The following is a 20066-nucleotide window of genomic DNA, read 5'->3' as shown; positions in this document are numbered from 1 at the left end:
GGAGGGTGCGGGGGGTGCTCATCGACGGCGGTGGAGCGGGGGAGGGTGCGGTGGGTCGTCGGCGGCGGTGGAGCTAGCGGGGGAGGGTGCGGGTGGGATCGAGATCGAGATGGAGAGGGATAGCGATCGAGATAAAGGGGCATCGAGATCAAGATGGAGGGGGAATCGAGATCGAGATGGAGGGGGATCGAGATCGAGTGTCCTCATGAATATTCAATATTTTATCATATTGAATATGAAAAAATATCATCAAATTTGAAAAAATATTCATGAATTCAAAAAGTGCCCATGAAATTTAAAAATATTCATGATATCAAAAAGTGCCCATGAAATACAACCGAGAAATGAAGACTACGATTTAAATACACTCGATCTTAGCTAGCTATCTGTTCATAATCTTCTTGCCCTTCTTTTTCGCAAATGGAGTTCTTCTGTGGAACGGACGTCCTTTAGATAGGGTGGTCCTGCTTCTTCTTGTGGTGTATGCTGCTACTACTTCATCGTCGTCGTCATGTTCGATCTTCGGGTCGCCGTACTTGTTGAAGTCTTGCTCATTGGCTACTCCATCCATTCCGATGATCTTCCTTTTGCCTCTCCTCACGACAACACGACTGGGCTTTGACGGGTCGGTAACGAAGAAGCATTGGTCCACTTGCGAAGCCAGTACCCATGGCTCATTTTTCGCGGTGACGTTTGCGCCCGCGGTCTTGGATTTGGCTTCGGGTATAACCATGGTGGTGAAATACCGGTCTTCTTTTAGGACGCTCTTGGCCCATCTGACACGGAACATCGAGACCTTCTCTCCATCGTAGTTCAGCTCCCAGATCTCCTCGATCCTTCCGTAGTATCTGTCCTTGTCGTTACCGGTGTAGGATTCCATCGTTACCCCGGAGTTCTGATAACCATCGCACTTCATGTCCTTGTCCTCGGTGTAGAATGTGTAGCCGTTGATATCATACGCCTCATAGGTCATCAGGTTGTGCTCGGCGCCCTGTGATAAGGCGAATATGAGTTGTTCTTCCGCGGAAGAATCCTCATGTAAAGGGTACAACAAAAGCTTCTGCTTGAACCAACGCGTGAAACATGAGTTGTGCTCTTTGATTATATCTCCGTCCGTCCTCTGTTGGCCTCGGTCATTGTACGTCTTCTCAATAAAGGTTTTGTGCTCTACCACCCAAGGATCGACCACGTCTATGTGTTGTAGCGCGACTAGGTTTGCTCTTTCAAAGTTGGCGAGTCGACCCTCGAAGTCGACATGCATTTCGCGGTGACCCTCACGGTGACCCCATCCAGCGAGCCTGCCGAGGTGCCTGTTGACGGGCAGACCAACGGGGTTCTCGATGCCTAGATAATTCGTGCAGTAGGAGATGCACTCTTCGGTCAGAAAGCTCCTGGCTATACTTCCCTCTGGACGTGACATGTTGCGAATGTATCCTTTGATGACACCATTCATCCTTTCGAACGGCATCATGCTGTGCAGGAACGTCGGCCCGAGTTGGATGATATCCTCCATGATATGGACCAGCAGATGCACCATAACGTCGAAGAATACGGGCGGGAAGTACATCTCAAGCTCGCATAGTATCACCACGATCTCTTCCTGTAGCCTTCTGAGTTGCCTCACGCCAACCGACTTCCGAGAGATGACGTCGAAAAAGTTGCATAGGCCAAATAGCGTTTCACGGACGTGCGCGTCCATGATCCCACGGATTGCAACTGGAAGTATCTGCGTCATCATCACGTGACAGTCGTGAGACTTCATTCCGCTGAACTTCTGCTTCGCTGGGTCTAGGTATCTGCTTATCTTCCCCGCGTAACCGTAAGGAAGTTTTACTCCTACGAGGCAGGTGAAAAACTGCTCGATCTCCTCCTGACTTAGAGTGAAGCACGCGGGAGGGTAGTCATTTCCAGTCTTCTTAGCCTTTTTGCCCTTGCGACGACTTTCTGTGTCCTGCTTCGCCTCATCATCATCATCATCATCATTAGCGTGAAGCTCCTGCCTGATGCCCATTGATTTCAAGTCTGCCCTTGCTTTCGGCCCATCTTTGGTCCTCTCTGACATGTTGAGCAGGGTACCAAGCAGACTCTCACACACGTTCTTCGTGATATGCATGGCATCAAGGCTGTGCGGCACACGGTGAATCTTCCAGTACGGCAAGTCCTAGAAAACAGACCTCGTTTTCCATACCTTCAGCAGCGGCTCTGGCGCCTTTCGCTTCTTTCCCGGCTCCGGCGCCTTTTGCTTCTTTCCCGGCAGTGAGCAATCTTTCCAATTTTTCAATAGCCCGTATATTTCCTCGCCGCTCCTCGTACGCGGGCGTCTTCGGAGTTCGGTTTCACCATCCAACAGATCCTTGTGTTTCCTCCACGGGTCATCGTCGCGAAGCCACCTTCGATGTCCCATGAACACAGTTTTCGAAGACCCGGGATCTCTATCTAGCTGGCGATACGTTGTGTCATCCATGCACCTGACGCATCCAGAAAATCTGTGGACCACCTGCCCCGGGAGATATCCGTAACCGAGATAGTCGTGCACCGTCGTGAGCAGTGCGGCTCTCATAGGGAAATATTCTTTCTCTGCGGCGTCCCACGTATTTGGCTGGCGTTTTCCACAGCATGTCTAGCTCCTCTTTCAGCAGCCCCAGATACAAATTGATGTCGTTCCCTGGTTGTTTCAGCCCTTCAATTAGCATACTCATGTGAATGTACTTCCTCTTCATGCACAACTAGGGGGAAGGTTGTACATCCACACAAACACAGGCCAGGTGCTATGTGTGCTTCTCTGGCTGCCAAACGGATTGACTCCATCGGTGCTCGCGCCCAGCATGATGTTTCTTGGATCCTTCCCAAATTCTGGGTGTTCGAAGTTCAACGCTTGCCACTGGCTCCCATCCTTAGGGTGACTCGCATCTTGTCTTTTTTATTTATCTTCGGATCATTTGTGTCATCTTCTCGCTTCTTCTCCTCCCTATCCGCGTGCCAACGCAGGAGCTTTGCTACCTTAGGATCGGCGAAATACCGCTGCAGACGAGGAGTGATCGGAAAGTATCACACCACTTTTCGAGGAGCTTTCTTCCTCTTCTTGTATCGAGTGACACCGCACACCGGACATATGGTAGACTCCGCGTGCTCGCCCCGATAAATGATGCAATTGTTCATGCACACATGGTATTTCATGTGCGGTAAATCCAGAGGACACACGACTTTCTTCGCCTTCTCGAAACTGGTCGGGCACTTGTTCCCCTTGGGAAGACGTTCGTGCCAGAATGACATGTTCTCGTCGAAGCATGCGTCGGTCATTTTGTGTTTTACCTTCATCTCCAAAGCCATGAGCGTTACTTTCAGACGGGTATCCTCGGGTCTGCATCCTTCATACAATGGAGTAACCGCGTCTATCTCCAGTTGATCCAGCTTGGCTTTCTCTCGGGCGGCAGCTCTTGTGTTATCCGTCTGCTTGAGAAGCAGCTCTTGAATATGAGGGTCCTGCACCCAGCCCATCGATGGTCCATCGTCGTCTGCTCCTCCGGCATCTAGATCTTCATGATCATGCCCTTTGTCTGCTCCGGCATCTTCCTCATCATGTCCGGCATCTTCTACATGATGACTGTATACAGCATCACCGTCGTGATCATGTCCTGGAGATTCTTCGTCTTCTCGCCCGCCCGAGCCGCGGTGGTTGTCTTGCTGCCCTTCCTCATTTCTTGCCCGGCCCCCATGGACGACTTCATAGTCATCTTCATCACCTTGCCACCGATAGCCATCCATGAAACCACGCAAGAGCAGGTGGTCCCGCACCTGCCCGGAATCCGGGTCCGCAATAAGGCTCTTCAGCTTGCATCTTTGACACGGACATCTTATCTCCGTCTCGTTCTTTTGAAGCATCTCGGCCTTCGCGGAGCTCAAAAACCTATTCACGATGCCTTCGGTCATCGTGCGGACCATGGTCGCCTGCGGGGTAGAGCAAAACGATATTTTAGAACCAAGAAAAAATTTGGCATGACTTTCCCTAAAAATAGGACCAAAAAGAATGCATAGTGCCAAAATTCTCGCCGAAACGGAAATGAATCAACATTCCGGCAAAATATTGGCAACTATCGCTTTTGAAATACCGGTACCTGCAAACACAAACATATATGCAACACCACAAAGATATGCAACACCACAAAGATATGCAACACCACAAACATACATAGATCTAGCTAGGCCACAAAAAGTGCATGTGCACGTTGTTGGAGCGACTAGGGAGAAAAAAAGTAGATCTACAACATGAAGATAGCTTTCCCCTTACTTACCTATCAAAAAAAGATAATTTCAACACTTAATTTTGATGAATCTATGGTGCAAATGAGGTGAGGAGGAGGAGGCAGCCAACAAGTTTAGAGAAGGAGGTGGGGGAAATAAAGTGGGGAAAGTGAGTGTGTAGGTGTGGCTGTCCAAAAATATCTAGCTGGTTCCAGGTTACTAATGACGCACCACACAACCATGCGCCATTAGTAACCCAACATACTAATGGCGCACCACACAGACATGCACCATTAATAGTTTTGCAAAAAAGTAAAAAAAATATTTTTTATACTAATGGCGCACCGTGGCACAGTGCGCCATTACTAGTTTAAACTAGTAATGACGCACTATGCAACGGTGCGCCATTAATAGTTTTGCAAAAAAGTAAAAAAAAAAATACAGTAGTGGCGCACTCTATGGCTGGTGTGCCATTAGTAGTTCTAACTACTAATGGCGCACTCTGCCCGGATGCGCCATTAGTATGTTTGAAAAATGAAAAAAAAACATTTTGTTACTACTGGCGCACCGTGTGCCTGGTGCGCCATTAGTGTCTTCCACACTAATGGCGCATCTCCACATGATGCGCCATTAGTATATAGTAGTGGCGCACCACTTCTCTGATGCGCCATTAGTGTCAATTTCATCTTTAGCCCTTTTCCTAGTAGTGAAAATTCTTTGTCCAGCAGTTTTATTTTGTAGCTGCTCAATAGAATGAAATAGCAAAGGAAAGAGCTATAATAAAACATCTGAAATACAACAGAAGTAATATATACTTGTGATGGCATCGACACATTATTCGCAACTGGCTCCTCCCCTCTACATCACCACCCGGGGCAGCCGCCACCACCGTGGCCATCATCTCGTTCTCGTCGCCCAAATCAACACATCTCAAGGTAGATAGGGGTGGGGGGCGAGCGGCCATACTTACCTTGACACCCTCGGTCGCGACATGCTCCTCCCCGGTGCACAGACATGGCTTAGTATTTACAATGTTTATCGTGAAACATAATGGAGATCGTTCTTGGCTCAGGGGAATATCTGGCGTAAGAGATCTCCTGAGTAGGCGAACGACTTCTCGGTCTCCTCCAGGAAGTGGTCCTTCTCTTCCCGAGACCAGCTCTAATAGCAAATGTAAGCAGGTTAAGACCAATCCGTGGGAGGATAAACGAGCAGCCAAGAATAAGAGCGTGAAAATCAAAGCTCTTGGACTTACAGAAGCAACTTGGTTTAGTGTGGTGCAGACATTCTGCAGCAGCTAGGACAGGGTACCTTCCCACTTGAAGAACTCCTGCTCTTTCTTGTTCAGAATCTTCTCAGCAACCTGAAATGAAGAGACGTTATGATTACTCCATTAAAGGATGTCAATTCATGGACGAACAAACAACTTTCACTCACACGACATGAACAGATTATGGGCTAACATGATGCCATGATTTGGAAAGTACAAAACCAGGATTCAAGGTCCAAACCGAAATGGACAGCTATAGGATGAATATAAAGTTATATCTACATATATAGAAGTAGATGTGTATGTAATGTGATATATACTCCTCAACGAAGTACGCACAGTAATACCACGCATCTACCTCCTGTTGGAATTTCAATCAGCCAAACCAGAAGAATGAAATGTAAGAACCAGAGCCAACACATGCTTTACAATAATATGTCAAGCCATTCAAGCACACACAGTTTGACTTAGATGAAAATTCTGGTACAAGACTATTTTCTGCAAAGACATACCTTTTTGCCAATCATTCGGCCTCCGGCAGTATGAGCAAAGTACACATTAAAGAAGTGGCAGATAAATGCTTGGGGCTCCTTCTCAGACAACTCTGGTTCTGGAATGGTGTGGCCCTGTTCCGTGAACCATTCCAGATCTTTCTTCAGTGGCTCTGATCGATCTCTCCAATCCAGTATTCCTGAACTCTGCATCTGAAAGGCACAAATAATGAGACTGTCAATCAGCAGCATCAAGCTAACAAAGATGAAAGAAACATTTCAAATTTTTCCTAGAGAACCTAAATGCAGAAACACATTATATAACCTGTGACGGTACCACTACAAGATTTCAGTAATTATGACGTTTATTGTTCTAAAACAGAATAAACGAAGTACCGTCGCCGGCGGGCATGCTCTCGACCTGACCACCTCAGCCAGCAGCGGCGATCGGATGCGGGCTCCGGGGAGGTGTGGCAGGGGGGCGCGTCGACCTGATACGGCTTGACCTCGTCCTCCTGCGGCTTCCTCGGGATGAGAGCTCAGGGCACCGCCCGCCTTGTCATCAGCGCCATGGGGAAGAGCAGGGCCACGCCTTGCTACAAAGAAGAGGAGAAGATCCGTGGGAGAAGCCGGCCTTCCATCGGTGGCCAGTGTCGGAGGAGCGATGGGGCGGCGGCGGCGGCGGCTGCAACCCTAGCTTGGGAAGTGGGAAGGCAAAAGGAGAGAGGAGGCTGCGTGCGAGAGATGAAAAAGAGCCACTGCCGAATCCATGCGTTTTCCCCTTTTCTTTCTGTCCTTTGATGTTTTTTTTCTTTTGAGAAAACCAGCTTGCTTCTCTCCCTCGACGTTGCCCAGTAAAAAACAGAGCCCTTGATGCGCAGCTGAATGTTTTTAATGAGGTCATGATCATAACTTTCGGCACCTGTGCTGCCGACGAGGAGCACAAAGACGTGGCCTGCAAAACACTTACATGAAGACTCACCGCCATTCCTATTCCTATGATACGTTGACGAAGAAACATACCGGTTCTCGTATTATTTTTTCCTAAAATCTAAAAAGTGTACGCGCATCATTTAAACGGAACGAGCGGCCGGCTCCTGGCCGCTCGATCCCACCCTGAATCGCCGCACGCATCCAACTTTCGTAGGCTACGATTTTCCCCGAGTTTCCCATTCTACCCCTCCGCCGACACGTTCCCCTCTTCCTCGCCCGACGCCACCGACCACTCGCTCCCCACTCGCCCCCGATCTCTCTCTCTCTCTTGCACGACGCCCCCGCTCGCCTCTCTCTCTCTCTTGCGCGACGCCGGCCACCAGTCGCCTCTCTCTCACGCGCGCGACGCCGCTCTCTCCCCGTTGATGCGCCCTCTCTCTCCCTCTCGCCGGCATCTTGCTCCGCACCGCCGCTCACTGCTCCCCACCACCCTGGTTCACACAAAGCTGCCATTTTTATTCGCGGCGATGCGCTGCTGGGCGAGGAGGAGCTGGATCCACATGCGCTGGTCCTCGATCTGCTTGTGGATAGGCGTGAGGAGTCGCTGAAGCGGAGCCCGAGCAGCGCCGGCGCGGGCGTGAAGACGACGGCGGGAGGAGGTGGAGCCCGAGCGGGAGGATCTGGAGCCGCATCTCAAGTATTGAAGCTACCTCGGCGACGCAACGACGCTTGATGTGGAGCGGCGCCTGAGCCGCGGAGTCGGCGGTCATATCCATGGCGACGGCGACGCCGCCAAAGGTACTCTTCCTCCTCTGGTTCAATTCAACCCCTTTCTTTCATGGATTAAAGCATGGAGTACATTCAGTTCAGCCCCTTGCACTGATTTGGAGGTAGCAGTAGCAATATCACTGATTTGCAGTGATTTAGAGTAGTTGCAGTAAATCTGAATTACTCCAGTGTGCAGATTTGCAGTAAACTTGAATTACACTAGTGTGGATTTGCACTGATTTGGAGTAGCTTTGATGCAGTAGGCCTGCTTATTTGATCTACAGTTGGGAAGGAGATTAATAGGCCTGCTTATTTGAAGATTTATAGTTGCACAGGAGTATTCAATTAGTTGGCATACTCATCATTTCTACTTGCACAAACTGTATCTAATTAATTGACATCCTCAGCCACAAGAGTAGCTATTTTTTAGTCCCATCTTCAAATTTTTGAGGGTTGCTCAAGAGTATCAAATGACTTGGCACCCTCAGCCTTTCTAGTTGCACAGGAGTATTTAATTAGTTGGCATCTTGAGCATTTTCTAGTTACACAATAACACCTAACTAGTTGACATCCTCAGCCTTTCTAGTTGCACAAGAGTAACTACTTTTAGTTGGCATCCTCTGCATTTTGTAGTTGCATAACTAACATAATATCAAGTTGGCATCATCAACCTTTTTTATCCAGTTTTTTCTGAAGAAGAACAAATATTTTGTATGCAGTGTTAACTAATCACCTTCGGCACCTTTTGTTTGCAAAACCTTAGGTGATCACGTCGGAATGTGATCACTTTTGACACCGTTTTCTGATGACAGGAAATAGAATTTCATCTTCTTTTCTGTTTCATTTTTAGTATATAATACATCCTATAGAACATATTCCCCCTATTGCAATTTGTGTGAGACAAGACTACTTGTATGCTCGTTTTTAATACTGTTCTTGTGCTTTTTCTAGTCTCGTTTTTAATACTTTTAATACAGGAAATAGAATTTCATCTTCTTTGCTGCACAAATTTGCAGCAGAAGTTGGCTTTGGATACAAGTTTAGCTGCACAATTATATGTTTATATTTGCACAAACAACAAATCCAGTCTTTTTCTATGGGAGAGAAGTGAAGTGGTGGTTGGTAGTGGTCGGCTCGTCACCTGGCGGATCTGGGAGCGATCGCTCGCGCGATCGAACGGCCACGGGCCGGCCGCCCGTTTCGGTCAGTTAGTGGCCGGCCACTTTTTAGACTTTAGGTTTTCTATCTCATATAGTCCGTGTGTTGGTTGAACACATTTTTTGCAGGAAAAGATAGACTGAATGTAGTGTCTGCAAATAGAAGCCCATATTTGTGCCAACTAAACATGGATCCAAAACCATCTTTTCCTGCAATGTGTGCAACCAACAACCAAAAGACTAGAACAAATGGACTCCAGTCTGGGCTGTTTTGTTGCACACATTTGCATAAAAAGGTTGGCTTGGACCCATGCTTAGTTGCATAAATATGTTCTTCTTTTTGCAGAAACAGTACACCCAGTCCATCTTTCTAGTCTGGGATTTTTCTTTCGCACACATGCCGCAGGAAAGTTGGTTTTGGACCAATATTTTAGTTACACAAATATGTGCTTCTTTTTGCACAAACAGTACACCTAGTCCATCTTTCTAGTCTGGGCCATCATACAGTTGAGATTAGTACTTTTTCTGCAGAACTCAATGCAGCTAGTATTTTCAACAGCATCAACGTCATTTTTATAAACTCGGTTTTTGGTTTGGTGACGGTGTGATGATTTTTTTTCTCTCGTCATGCAAGTGTTGAATAACTATTTTTCTGACTTGGTATCCTCAAGATTTTTTGTTGCACAAGAGTATCCATTTAGTTGGCATCCTCAGCATTTCTAGTTTCAAGGAACAATATACAACTAGTTGACATCCTCAGTTTTTCTAGTTGCACAACAGTATATAATTTAGTCCCATCTCCAAAAAAATTGAGGGTTGCCAAAGAGTATCTTTGGCACCCTCAGACTTTATACTTGCACAGTAGTATCCAATTAGTTGGCATCCTCGGCAATTCTAATTACACAATACTTTTCTAACTAGTTGACATACTCAAGACTTTTTCTAGTTGCACAAGAATATGTATTTAGTTGGCATCCTTAGCATTTCTAGTTGCACAATACTTTTCTAACTAGTTGACATACTCAAGACTTTTTCTAGTTACACAAGAGTATGTATTTAGTTGACATCCTTAGCATTTCTAGTTGCACAGAGAACATAATACTGTGTTGGCATCCTACAATTTATACAGTACCTACAATTTATTGAACATTTTTTCTATCTACAATGTGCAGGTCTATGATTCAGACAGTAGCTACATGAAAAGAAGGGCATGATTTTCTGCAGATCAATGCAAGTGAACATGTCAAGCAAGGTCTGCTACAGCAACTTCAAAGATAGAAGCAAAATCAGATTTCAACTATAATTGTCTATAGCTATTTTAGTTAGATTTGCACATTTAGATCAACGGTTTGATGGCAGTGTGTTTCAAATTTGTGATGGCAGTGTGTGAACCTATTTTCTAAGAACTATATTTGCAGATTGTTTTTTATTAGAACATATCGTATATCGCTCGTCATCGTATATTGTTTGTCTTCTTCCAGATTTTTCAAGTTCCTGCCAAGGTTGCACAGTTTTGACCCATTTTATATTTCCAGTTTCACAGTTTCTGCTTATAGTTGGATGCTAGAACGGGGTTAGTTGCACAAAATAGGTTTAGTGTTGTATAATCTATTGAGTTGGCACACAACACTCATTCAGTTGACTACCTTATTTGGCTTAGTTGCACGAAAGCAATCTACTGGTTGAACAGTTTTTCCGCAAACACACTATGCAAGATTCATTTGATTTTTGACAACCAAATACATGAGTTCTTGCCAAAGTTGCACAGTTCTGACACTTTTATATTTCCAGTTGCACAGTGCCTCCTCATAGTTGGATGCTACAACTAGGTTAGTTGCACAAGAAAAGGTTTAGAGTTGCATAATCTGTTGAGTTGGCACACAGCACTCGTTCAGTTGGCTATCTTATTTGGCTTAGTTGCACGAAAGCAACCTACTGGTTGCACAGTTTTTCCTCAAACATACTATGCACGATTCATTTGATTTTTGACAACCAAATATACAAGTCAAAGATGTGTGCAAGGAAATCACTAGAAGGAGCAAGATATACAAAAGAGAATCTCGAAGAAGATGTGCAAGTCTTCTCACCTCTGGATCCTAAAGGTAGGTTTTCTTTTTCGTCCCTCCTCTCTTCTGATCTGGCTTTTTCTGGTCTTCTCTCTGATTTCTAAGCCCTCTTCTCTTCTCTTGTTCTTTTGTTCTGGCGATGAAGGTCCTGCAAACTGGGCAGATCCTTCTTTCGTGAGGAAGAAGAAGATCCTGCCTGGTCTTTGATCTACTTTTTTTATTGTCTTTTTTGTGATCTCTAAGCCTCTTCTCTTCTCTTATTTGTTCCTGGGAGCCGCCATGTTGTCCTTCTTTCCTAGCGATGAAGGATTCTGCAACCTGGGCAGATCCTTCTTTCGTGAGGAAGAAGAAGATAGCCAGGGCGCAGTTGGTGGGCGGGGCATGGTTTGGCGAGGAGGGTGCACGTGATCCCGCGGCTAGCTGGCGGGCGGGGCAGTTCCCTTTTTCGCTCCGATGGGCGGGGACCAGGTGGACCATTTGGGCGGGCGGCGGGCGGTTCCCTTTTTCGTTCGGGCGGGCGGGACCAGGTGGACCACGTGGGCGAGCAGGGGACTGTTTCCTCTTTCGCTCAAGGGGGGACCAGGTGGTTTCCTTTTTCGGGTGGCCGCTGGCTAGCGATCCCAAGGCGGCCGGCCGCCCACTAGACGCGTCCTTATTGTTTTTGGGGAATCCAGTGCTATGAATTTCAGAGTGCAGAGAAAAGGAATCCCACGTGATGTTTGTCATTTTTTGATAAAAAAAACTTTTTCTTTATCAAATCACTCGGGAAAAGAAAAATCCCGATTGGGCTCCCTGCCGTTCCCCACGCGACAGATCCTCACCCCAGACCTCGCCGCCGCCGCAGTGTAGGTGTTGTGCGCTGACGGCCACGCGCGGCAGGAGAGCTCGAGCAGATACGGAGGTCGGCGCGCGTCTCGAAGAGGCCACCGTCGCATCTCCGGCCGTCTGCGATAGCCCTGTACGGCGGAAAACTAGTCCGCCATCCATCGCGGGGGGCCGCCCGCGCGGCAGAGCAGAGCTCCTGCGGTTGCAACCAGCAGGTTACTCAACCAATCTCTGCCCGTCAGTTAGTGCTTGTTCCTGCAGTAAATAGTACTCCCTACGTAAACTAATATAAGAGCGTTTAGATCACTATTTTAGTTATCTAAACGCTCTTATATTAGTTTACGGAGGGAGTAGAACTTGTTTGGATATACATAGCTGCAGAGAGGAATTTCTTTGCATGGAGTTTGATTTGATTGCTAGCTGGATTGGTGGAGAAGAATGCATATAACGATGCATACCAAGTACTCCCTCTATAAACTAATATAAGAGTGTTTAGATCACTGTTTTAGTATTCTAAACGATCTTATATTAATTTACGGAGGGAGTATCTGATTACTAGCTGGTTTGGGTTTTGAACGTGGATTCAGGCTGTTGGGGGGAAGAGGGGAATTAATTAGTATAGACAAACCTTGCAAAAATCCAATTAAATGCTTTGATCTGAGAAATGCCTTGTCTCATGGAACCCACCTGATTGATGGGTTAGTGTTAAGGACAAGACTCAGATCTGTACATGTTTGATGTATTAAAATGTTATAGTTGGCGAGAAAATTGCTTCCGTACTCAGTTGGTTTAAGGACAAATCCTAGATTGCAGTGTATACGGAGGCTATATGCTTGTTTCCCACTTATTAAGAGGTGCCTGCCTTGACAATTAGAAGAGATTATTAAACTGCAGGGAAGCTTATACCTGGGTGTTTCTAGTGAACTTTGCCCACACCTTGCACTGTTTTTTTTTTCTGCTTCAATTTTTCTGGTAAACTTTCAAGTTATTCTAGTGAAGTTGGAATGATTCAGTGTGTTATCTTTTGTATCTCAGTTTTTCTTAGTATTCTGAATTTTCTAACCCATTTCCGTACTTTTATGTCCACATTTTTTCAGACTTCTTGGGGAATTCCTGATTGGACAAACCTCTGTCCTATTTGTCAAGTGCCATCTACTTAAATTGAAATGACAATCAGCAAAGCGAGATGGCAGAACCATGGCCACTGTATTCATCGTCATCTTGTGGGAAAAAGAAGCGACCATGCTCTCCTGATGACGGTGCCACAAGTTCACAAGGCAGAACTGAGAACAGCACAAGCCTTGGTTTGCTACTTTCTGCGTGAACTTTATTAATTTATTCTCCTCTATTAGAGTAAATTACATGCTGGTCACTAAACTTGCTCACGTGTGTCAAATAGGTGATCATTCTCAAGAAAGGTGCGGCTGCTCCTGGGTGCAGGTGGACCTACATGAACAGTACACATGAAAAAAAAAACATGAAAGAAAAAATCAGAATTTTTTTGACATCAAACTAGATCAATAGATTTAGCTTTCTGCAAAATTTCGTGACCAAATAACATTTGAGGAGCCCTCAGCAAAAAAAAATCACTCCTCAAAAGTGAACAAAACTTTGAACACAGATTTGTTTTTTTTTTTGCCGAGGGCTCCTCGAATGTTATTTGGTCACAAAATTTTGCAAGCAACTAAAACTTTTGATCTAATTTGTTGTCCCAAAATTTCAGATTTTTTCGATTTTGTTTTGTACTCCCTCCGTTTCAAAATAGATGACTCAACTTTATACTAATTTTGCACTGAAGTTAGTACAAAGTTGAGTTATCTATTTTGGAACGGAGGGAGTACCTTTTTCAAGTGTACTGTTCATGCGGGTGTAGGTGCACCCGGGAGTAGAAAGTCCAGTCTCATCATTCTCTTAATTTCCACATTTATGTCAAAGTTAAATCACCACCAGCATGCTATATCAGATAGACACCATGAGTCAGTGTAGTTATGCGCGTAACCATGCTGTCTCCTTTACTTCCTTTTCAATGTTCAGGCCTGATAAACTCTGAAACTCGTATGATGTATGCTGTAGTTGTTCATTCAGTTATATACTCCTAGAACTTTGGTTTCGTAGCAGCTAGCACATGGCAGAAATTGGCCAGCTGCAACAAGTCGAGAGAGGCTTCATTTTTTTACAGAGATTGCTTAGAACAAAATGCTACATGTCAGGTCACCATCTGCTACAGACGCCCTCTCTCATTTGCTTCCATTCCTACTAGGACACTGCAGGTAGCAGAGGAAGGATTGCCATGGTTGATGTAGTAGGAAACAGAGTTTCACCACCAACGTTGGTATCTCCCATGGTTGCTACTGGTGGGATCGAGTGTCCGTAGTCGTCGCTGTTGTACGAGAGATTTGTAGCGCCGGTTGATTAGCTTCTTTGGGGTGGGGCTGGAACAAGATCACATACAGAGAGGAACTAAAAATGGACTATATGTGTCCGGTGGCTTGCTGCTAAATTGGGAACATGATCAGAGACTCTGGATGGGCACACTAGCTCGGGCTCTGGAGATTATATGGGTTTGGTGACCCAAATGTGCAAGTCAGGAGAGCGGGTACCTAGCCGACGCCCTCAGAATAAGTCTAGTAACCTTTCAATAAATTTGCCCTACTTTGGATCACTTCTAGTTGTTGTATTAGACAGTCAACATCAAAGACATTATATTTTGTTAAGGAGATTCTACAAATTGTACGTGAAGAACCTTGCACTCAATCCCTCGTGGTGTCGACTTCTGGGGAGGGTTGATTGGCTTCTTGATAATCCCCCTCTCCTCTCATGTTCTTTGTTTAATTTATATTTGTGGTGTTTTTGCTTGGCTTCCATCCTTTGTAATCTCTGCGTGGCCGTGTCTTGCATGCACCCTGTCTGTAACCTGTAAATATTCATGACAAAATTTATTTCCCATTAATAAATTGTTAGCTTTTGTGCCCTAGAATGTATATACAGGGAATCTAGCTAGTATGTCATGTCCATGCCTAAGTAATACAGTATAGGGGTGCTCGGCTATTGAAGGAGGCCCGCAAGCTCTCTCTCATATTCCATATACCAAGCATACTAGTACATCTTGTGCTTCAATTGTGTTGAGATTTGCTAGTTAGGCTCAAGATGGTATATGCATTCCTCTCAAGATTGTGATAATGACATGTACATAGTCTCAATGTGCATCATCCCTCCTTGTTAGTGCTTTTTCCGATTCTGTTTGGGCAGGATGCTTGGATGATAGACGGTTAACAGGTGGTTTTGAAATACTTTTTTGGTCCTAATTTAATCTCATGATGTGCAAAGAAACAAGCCTTAATTTCAAGGTCATGTATAGAAGTAGAATACAAAGCATCGGCAAATGCAACAACAAAAAGTATTTGGGTTCACCCATGCTGAAAGAACTTGGAATACGACATGAACAAGCTCGATGTCTTTGGTGTGACAATCTTGGTGCCACATATTTACCCCTTAATCCAGTCTTTCATGCAAGGGCCAACACTAAAATTGATTTCCATTTTGTAAGAGAAAGAGTTGCTCGCAAGGAGTTAGATATTCGGTTTGTGCATTCAAAAGATCAAGTTGCAGATGGCTTTACAAAAGCGTTGCCCACAAGACCTTTGAAGAATTCAAGCGTAATCTTAACTTTGTAAAGTTCTCATTACGGGAGGGTGTTAAACTAGTCATATGGCACATAGAATTAGTTAGGGTAGGTTGTTAGCCTGGATTTCAAGTTCACATCTAATTTCCCCTACCCCCGGGCATCTCTCTCTCTCTCTCTCTCTCTCTCTCTCTCTCTCTCTCTCTCTCTCTCTCTCTGTGTGTGTGTGTGTGTGTGTGTGTGTGTGTGTGTGTGTGTGTGCCTCACGGGATAAGACCTGATCAATCTGTGAACACCACGCGGACCTCCTCTAGGAGGTTGAGATGCTTCCCATAATTTCAACATTACCAAAGCATTAGTGCACTTGTGTTGTTGACATCTTGTGCCTACCAAAGTATTAATGCACTTGTATTGTCAGCATCCATGTACTACCAAAGTATTAGTACACTCGCATTGTATTGTCAGCATCCATGTACTACCATGGTGTCGACATTCAAGATGCTTGGGTGCTCAAGGTACGTGCGAAATTTCATGGTATTTGGACATGTGGGGAGCTCGTGGTGAAAACAACAAAATTTGGCTTCTGAAAGGAACTTTGAAAAAGTGTCCCTGTATAACAGATTTTTTTTCACAAGCTCCTAAAATCTCCAAACACCATGAAAGTTTTCATGCACCTTGCACACCTGAGCATCTTGCATGCAAAAAAAATCATTTTTTTGTTTTTCTTACTTTTTTTAATGTACCATTCATAGGGTGCAACTGAACCTGGGCTCAGACGCAGATTTCGGCTTTCTAAGCTCTTTCACCAATAGGGAGGGGAAGGCAAGAAAACGGGAGCTGCTCTATATTTTTTCAGTCCTTGGATTTGAGTGGATAGCAGACTAGGCTAATAAGTTGATTGATGAGTTACTATCATGCAACTAACTACAAGGCCACAGACCAACACGCATCATAGAGATCTCTCGCGTCACCATCCAGTATGAATGAATGAATGACATTGACAGTTCCATATGGAAAGTCACACTAACTACGTGTGTACTTCTTTCACGCCTGATGGGACAAATCGTGCACTGAATGACTCCCCACCCTTGTTGCATCCATCTCAAGAATTATATTGTGAAACTTGGTGGATGTATCTATCAGTTGAAATATGCAAAATTGTAAGGCCTATATTTTGTCGCACAAAACTCTAAGAAGTAATTGAGAATGTTTCAAAAACTAAACCGCCTCGATCGAAAAGTATTCTAGGCAGTTTTGTAGGAGAAACTGGCTTAGATGAGTGTTATCCCTAGCTACTGATTCCTCCATCCAAGTAGTTCTTGCTTTCGGTGGTGCGAGGTTGTTAGCGGAGCTCTTCGTTTGGCTTGGGCTTGAGGTTTTTGAGGTCCTGTTCTTTGGCCGCTGTCCCTGGCTTGCCCATCTAGGCCGCGACGCTCAATCCCTCATGGTGTTGGCTTCTGGGGGAGGGTTGATTGGCTTCTCGCTAACCCCCCTCTTCTTTCAAGTTCTTGAATCTATGTGTGTAGTTTTAGCTTGGCTTCCATCCTTTGTATGCTATGTGTGGCTGCGTCTCGCATGCGCCCTCCCTGTAATATGTAACTATGCATGACATATTTTATTTCCTGGTAATGAATTGCGGGATTTTGCGCCCTAGCTAAGATATTTTTTAAGGAGATAAGCAGAATGTCCCTGGATTTGCCTTGTCATTTTCGATATACAGGGAACCTAGCTAGTATGTCATGTCCATGCCTATGTAATACAGTAGTACGTGAAATGTTGTGCTTGCTAACTAATTCGTTCATTAAGGAGCTTGACTATATATATAGGGGCACTCGCATATTGAAGGAGGCCAGAGAGCTCTCCCTCATATGCCACATAGCAAGCAACTAGTACATCTTGTGCTTCATTTGTGTTGAACTTTGCTAGCTAGGTTCAAGATGGTATGCACTCTTCTCAAGATTGTCATCATGACATTTACTTACTCTAATAATTTCATTTGTGGTCATGCATCACAGAGCAAGCCTGTGAAGATCGGGCCATGGGGCGGCGATGGAGGCGAACCTCGCGACATCGAATACACTCCTTTCGCACTAGTTGGTGTGGCAGTTCGTAGTGGGGATGCAATCAACGGTGTCAGGTTTACTTACGTGGATACCAGTGGGAATCTGCATGAGGAGGAATGGGGAGGCTCCGAGGCGGAGAAATTTGAGGAGGTGTGTGAATCAGCTAATAAACCGTAGAATTTTTTTGCTGACACGTCATGTTGTCATATATATACACAAGCACTCTTCTACAACGTACAAAGTCCTAATTATGAGAGCTATCAAATTTTTGTGCATGCAGTTGCTCCTTCAAGAATTAGAATATGTGGAGGAAATTTCAGGAGCGTACGGTTCACCCCCTGAATCATATGTAACATCTCTTGAATTGGTTACCAACAAGGGTCGGACTATCCGTGGCGGCACTGCCGGCTCTGGGGGTTCTTTCAACGTCCCGCTAGTTTCCGCCCGGATCATCGGCTTCTTTGGAGCTGCGGGGACGACTTACATTGACTCCTTTGGCATCTATGCGGGATTTGCTGCATGATCGCTTCATCATGTCTCCGTGCTAGTACTACTACTATACTGGTACTGTTTTAGTGTGTGGTTGCAATAAAAGCAGGGAGCCCTTTGTTAGCTGGTAGGAGTAGTAGCTATATGCCTGTCGCGCCATGAACCCCTCTCTGCCCAAGGGAATGCATGTACATAGGTGTATATCGTTTGAGTGAAAACCTTGCAGTGTGCCTTGTATCCAGTGTTATATTAGTTACCATGGTGTATAAATAAATGTAAAGTTACCCCTTGAGACAAGCCCTTGCTGAAATCGCATCATCAAGCACTTGCCACTTGTTGTGTTGAAATTTGGTGTGGCCATCCATAATCCCATTGAGTTATTGACACACCATGAAATTGCAAGTCAGTTTCGTCCTTGTTCTGTCTTGCTTCTCCATTCTTTTATCCTTTCACACGCTGCTGCGCATCATAACAAAATTTATACTCTTTGCCATCTACCCCCTCCGTTCTAAAATATATGACTCAACTTTATACTAACTTTAGTACAAAGTTAGTACAAAATTGGGTCATCTATTTTAGAACGGAGGGAGTAGGTCGGAAACAAAGCAATCTTGAGCACGTGGACGGTGGTATGAGTTAATCATGGCATCTATGTAGACTGCAGAGATTCTGTATGTGAACGCTAACTAAACTTTCTTGGCACCGAAGAGTAAAAATGCTAAGCAGAGATTCAGACAGACTTGCGATATGTTACCTTGTTGTAAATTACTTTCCGAAGAACTAAGTTCACAACCACAAGAGTACTTTCACCCATGCACATTGGGATGTGTTATGTAAAGCAGTTTTTTTTTGCGGGAAGTTATGTAAAGCAGTTTAATAGAGCATATATTATACGATACAGATGCCTACTTGCCAAGCTCCTATGACATACGATACACATACACATAGCCTTCAACGTAACTCCTAATAGTATCCTCTAATAGGTTAACGGAGTAAAAAATCAGCTTTGAGGGGCTAAGGACGTGTTCAGTAGTCACCCACAGCCACAAAATCTGGCAACTCCATCGCTAGCAAGCGGAGCCAACTTTTGTCCTGAATTCCTGGTGCTTATTTCGGTTCAATGGGGAGATCAATCCCGAATCACGATGGCAGGGCCTTGCGATGCTGTCATCAATGTGATAGATGCACAGCGCTCCTCCTCTTGTCCCCTCCAGGCAGCACCACTCCAAAACGATGCCCTCAAGATAGAGAACGGCCCCAAATGCACCCCCATTGTCCGATCCGAGATACTCAGATCTAGGGTTTTCCCTGGAGCAGCCGGAACACGGTGACAACGGTTGCAACTGATGATATCTTCAACAATCAGATGTCCTTCATGATGCCGCTATCGCCTGCCATGACTGAGGTCGACACAATTTTCACTGGCAGTCACGCCACACCGAACCAGTAACCGCCCGAAACCACGTTGAGCCTCGCCGTGATGGCCGACGGGTATTCAACATCCCTCGCCGACCCCTCTACACACCGCCAGCTGGCCATGGGCCCCACCAACGACATATTAGATTGGGGACCAGATCCACGGCACATGTCCGCCCACCATATCCACGGAAGCACGTGAGTTCCCGCGGGCATGCAGGCAAGCGCTGCTGCCGCACGACCAAGGACGCTGCCCTAGTCTTTCATATAACTAGCAGAGGAGTGTACAGATGTTCTAAGGGGTCATCGTTTGATGTCAGGTGCCATATTGGAAGGAAGTAGTACAGCTAGAGAAGTTGCAGAAACAATTGTAGCTGCTGAAACAGTGATCCAAGGTGTTGTCGCTCAGGCTAACCAACAATGCAACGCCTGCAACTAAGGTGTCGTAGCAAGAGATGTGTCAACAGAAAGAACCGGAAATGTAGGAAGAGAGTCCGATTCTCAAGGACCGTGCGGCACATTCCAGCATCAGGTGCGGGGCAAGCAGGTAGGACTCGTTCCTTACAATATGTAGTCCAGAAATGTGTCAGCGCAATTGCTCTAACAAGGACTATGACTGATGATGATGCATTGCTTGATAACTTAGATGATCGAAGCACTGATTTACGGTGCATAGCTCTTGTAGTAGTAATTACTATGCAAATGTGTGCAGTGCCATTAGCCA

At 45.4% G+C, this 20066-nt stretch overlaps 1 protein-coding gene and 1 pseudogene across 1 annotated transcript; one reads left to right on the top strand and one right to left on the bottom strand.

The window, feature by feature from the left end:
- Window positions 1–4915: 4915 nt before the first annotated feature.
- On the bottom strand, window positions 4916–6415 carry LOC119349624 (annotated as a pseudogene).
- A 10811-nt stretch (window positions 6416–17226) lies between these two features.
- On the top strand, window positions 17227–18223 carry LOC119270388 (horcolin-like). The gene is made up of 3 exons (XM_037552701.1): window positions 17227–17314; window positions 17390–17587; window positions 17718–18223. Exons 1-3 carry the CDS (start codon window positions 17312–17314, stop codon window positions 17958–17960), a joined length of 444 nt encoding a protein of 147 aa, XP_037408598.1. The 5' UTR covers window positions 17227–17311; the 3' UTR covers window positions 17961–18223.
- Window positions 18224–20066: the final 1843 nt, after the last annotated feature.

The sequence above is a fragment of the Triticum dicoccoides genome, chromosome 1A, assembly GCF_002162155.2.
Source record: "Triticum dicoccoides isolate Atlit2015 ecotype Zavitan chromosome 1A, WEW_v2.0, whole genome shotgun sequence".
Taxonomy (NCBI): Eukaryota; Viridiplantae; Streptophyta; class Magnoliopsida; order Poales; family Poaceae; genus Triticum; species Triticum dicoccoides.
The sequence above is the reverse complement of the archived record's forward strand: the minus strand, read 5'-3'. Positions and strand labels throughout refer to the sequence as shown.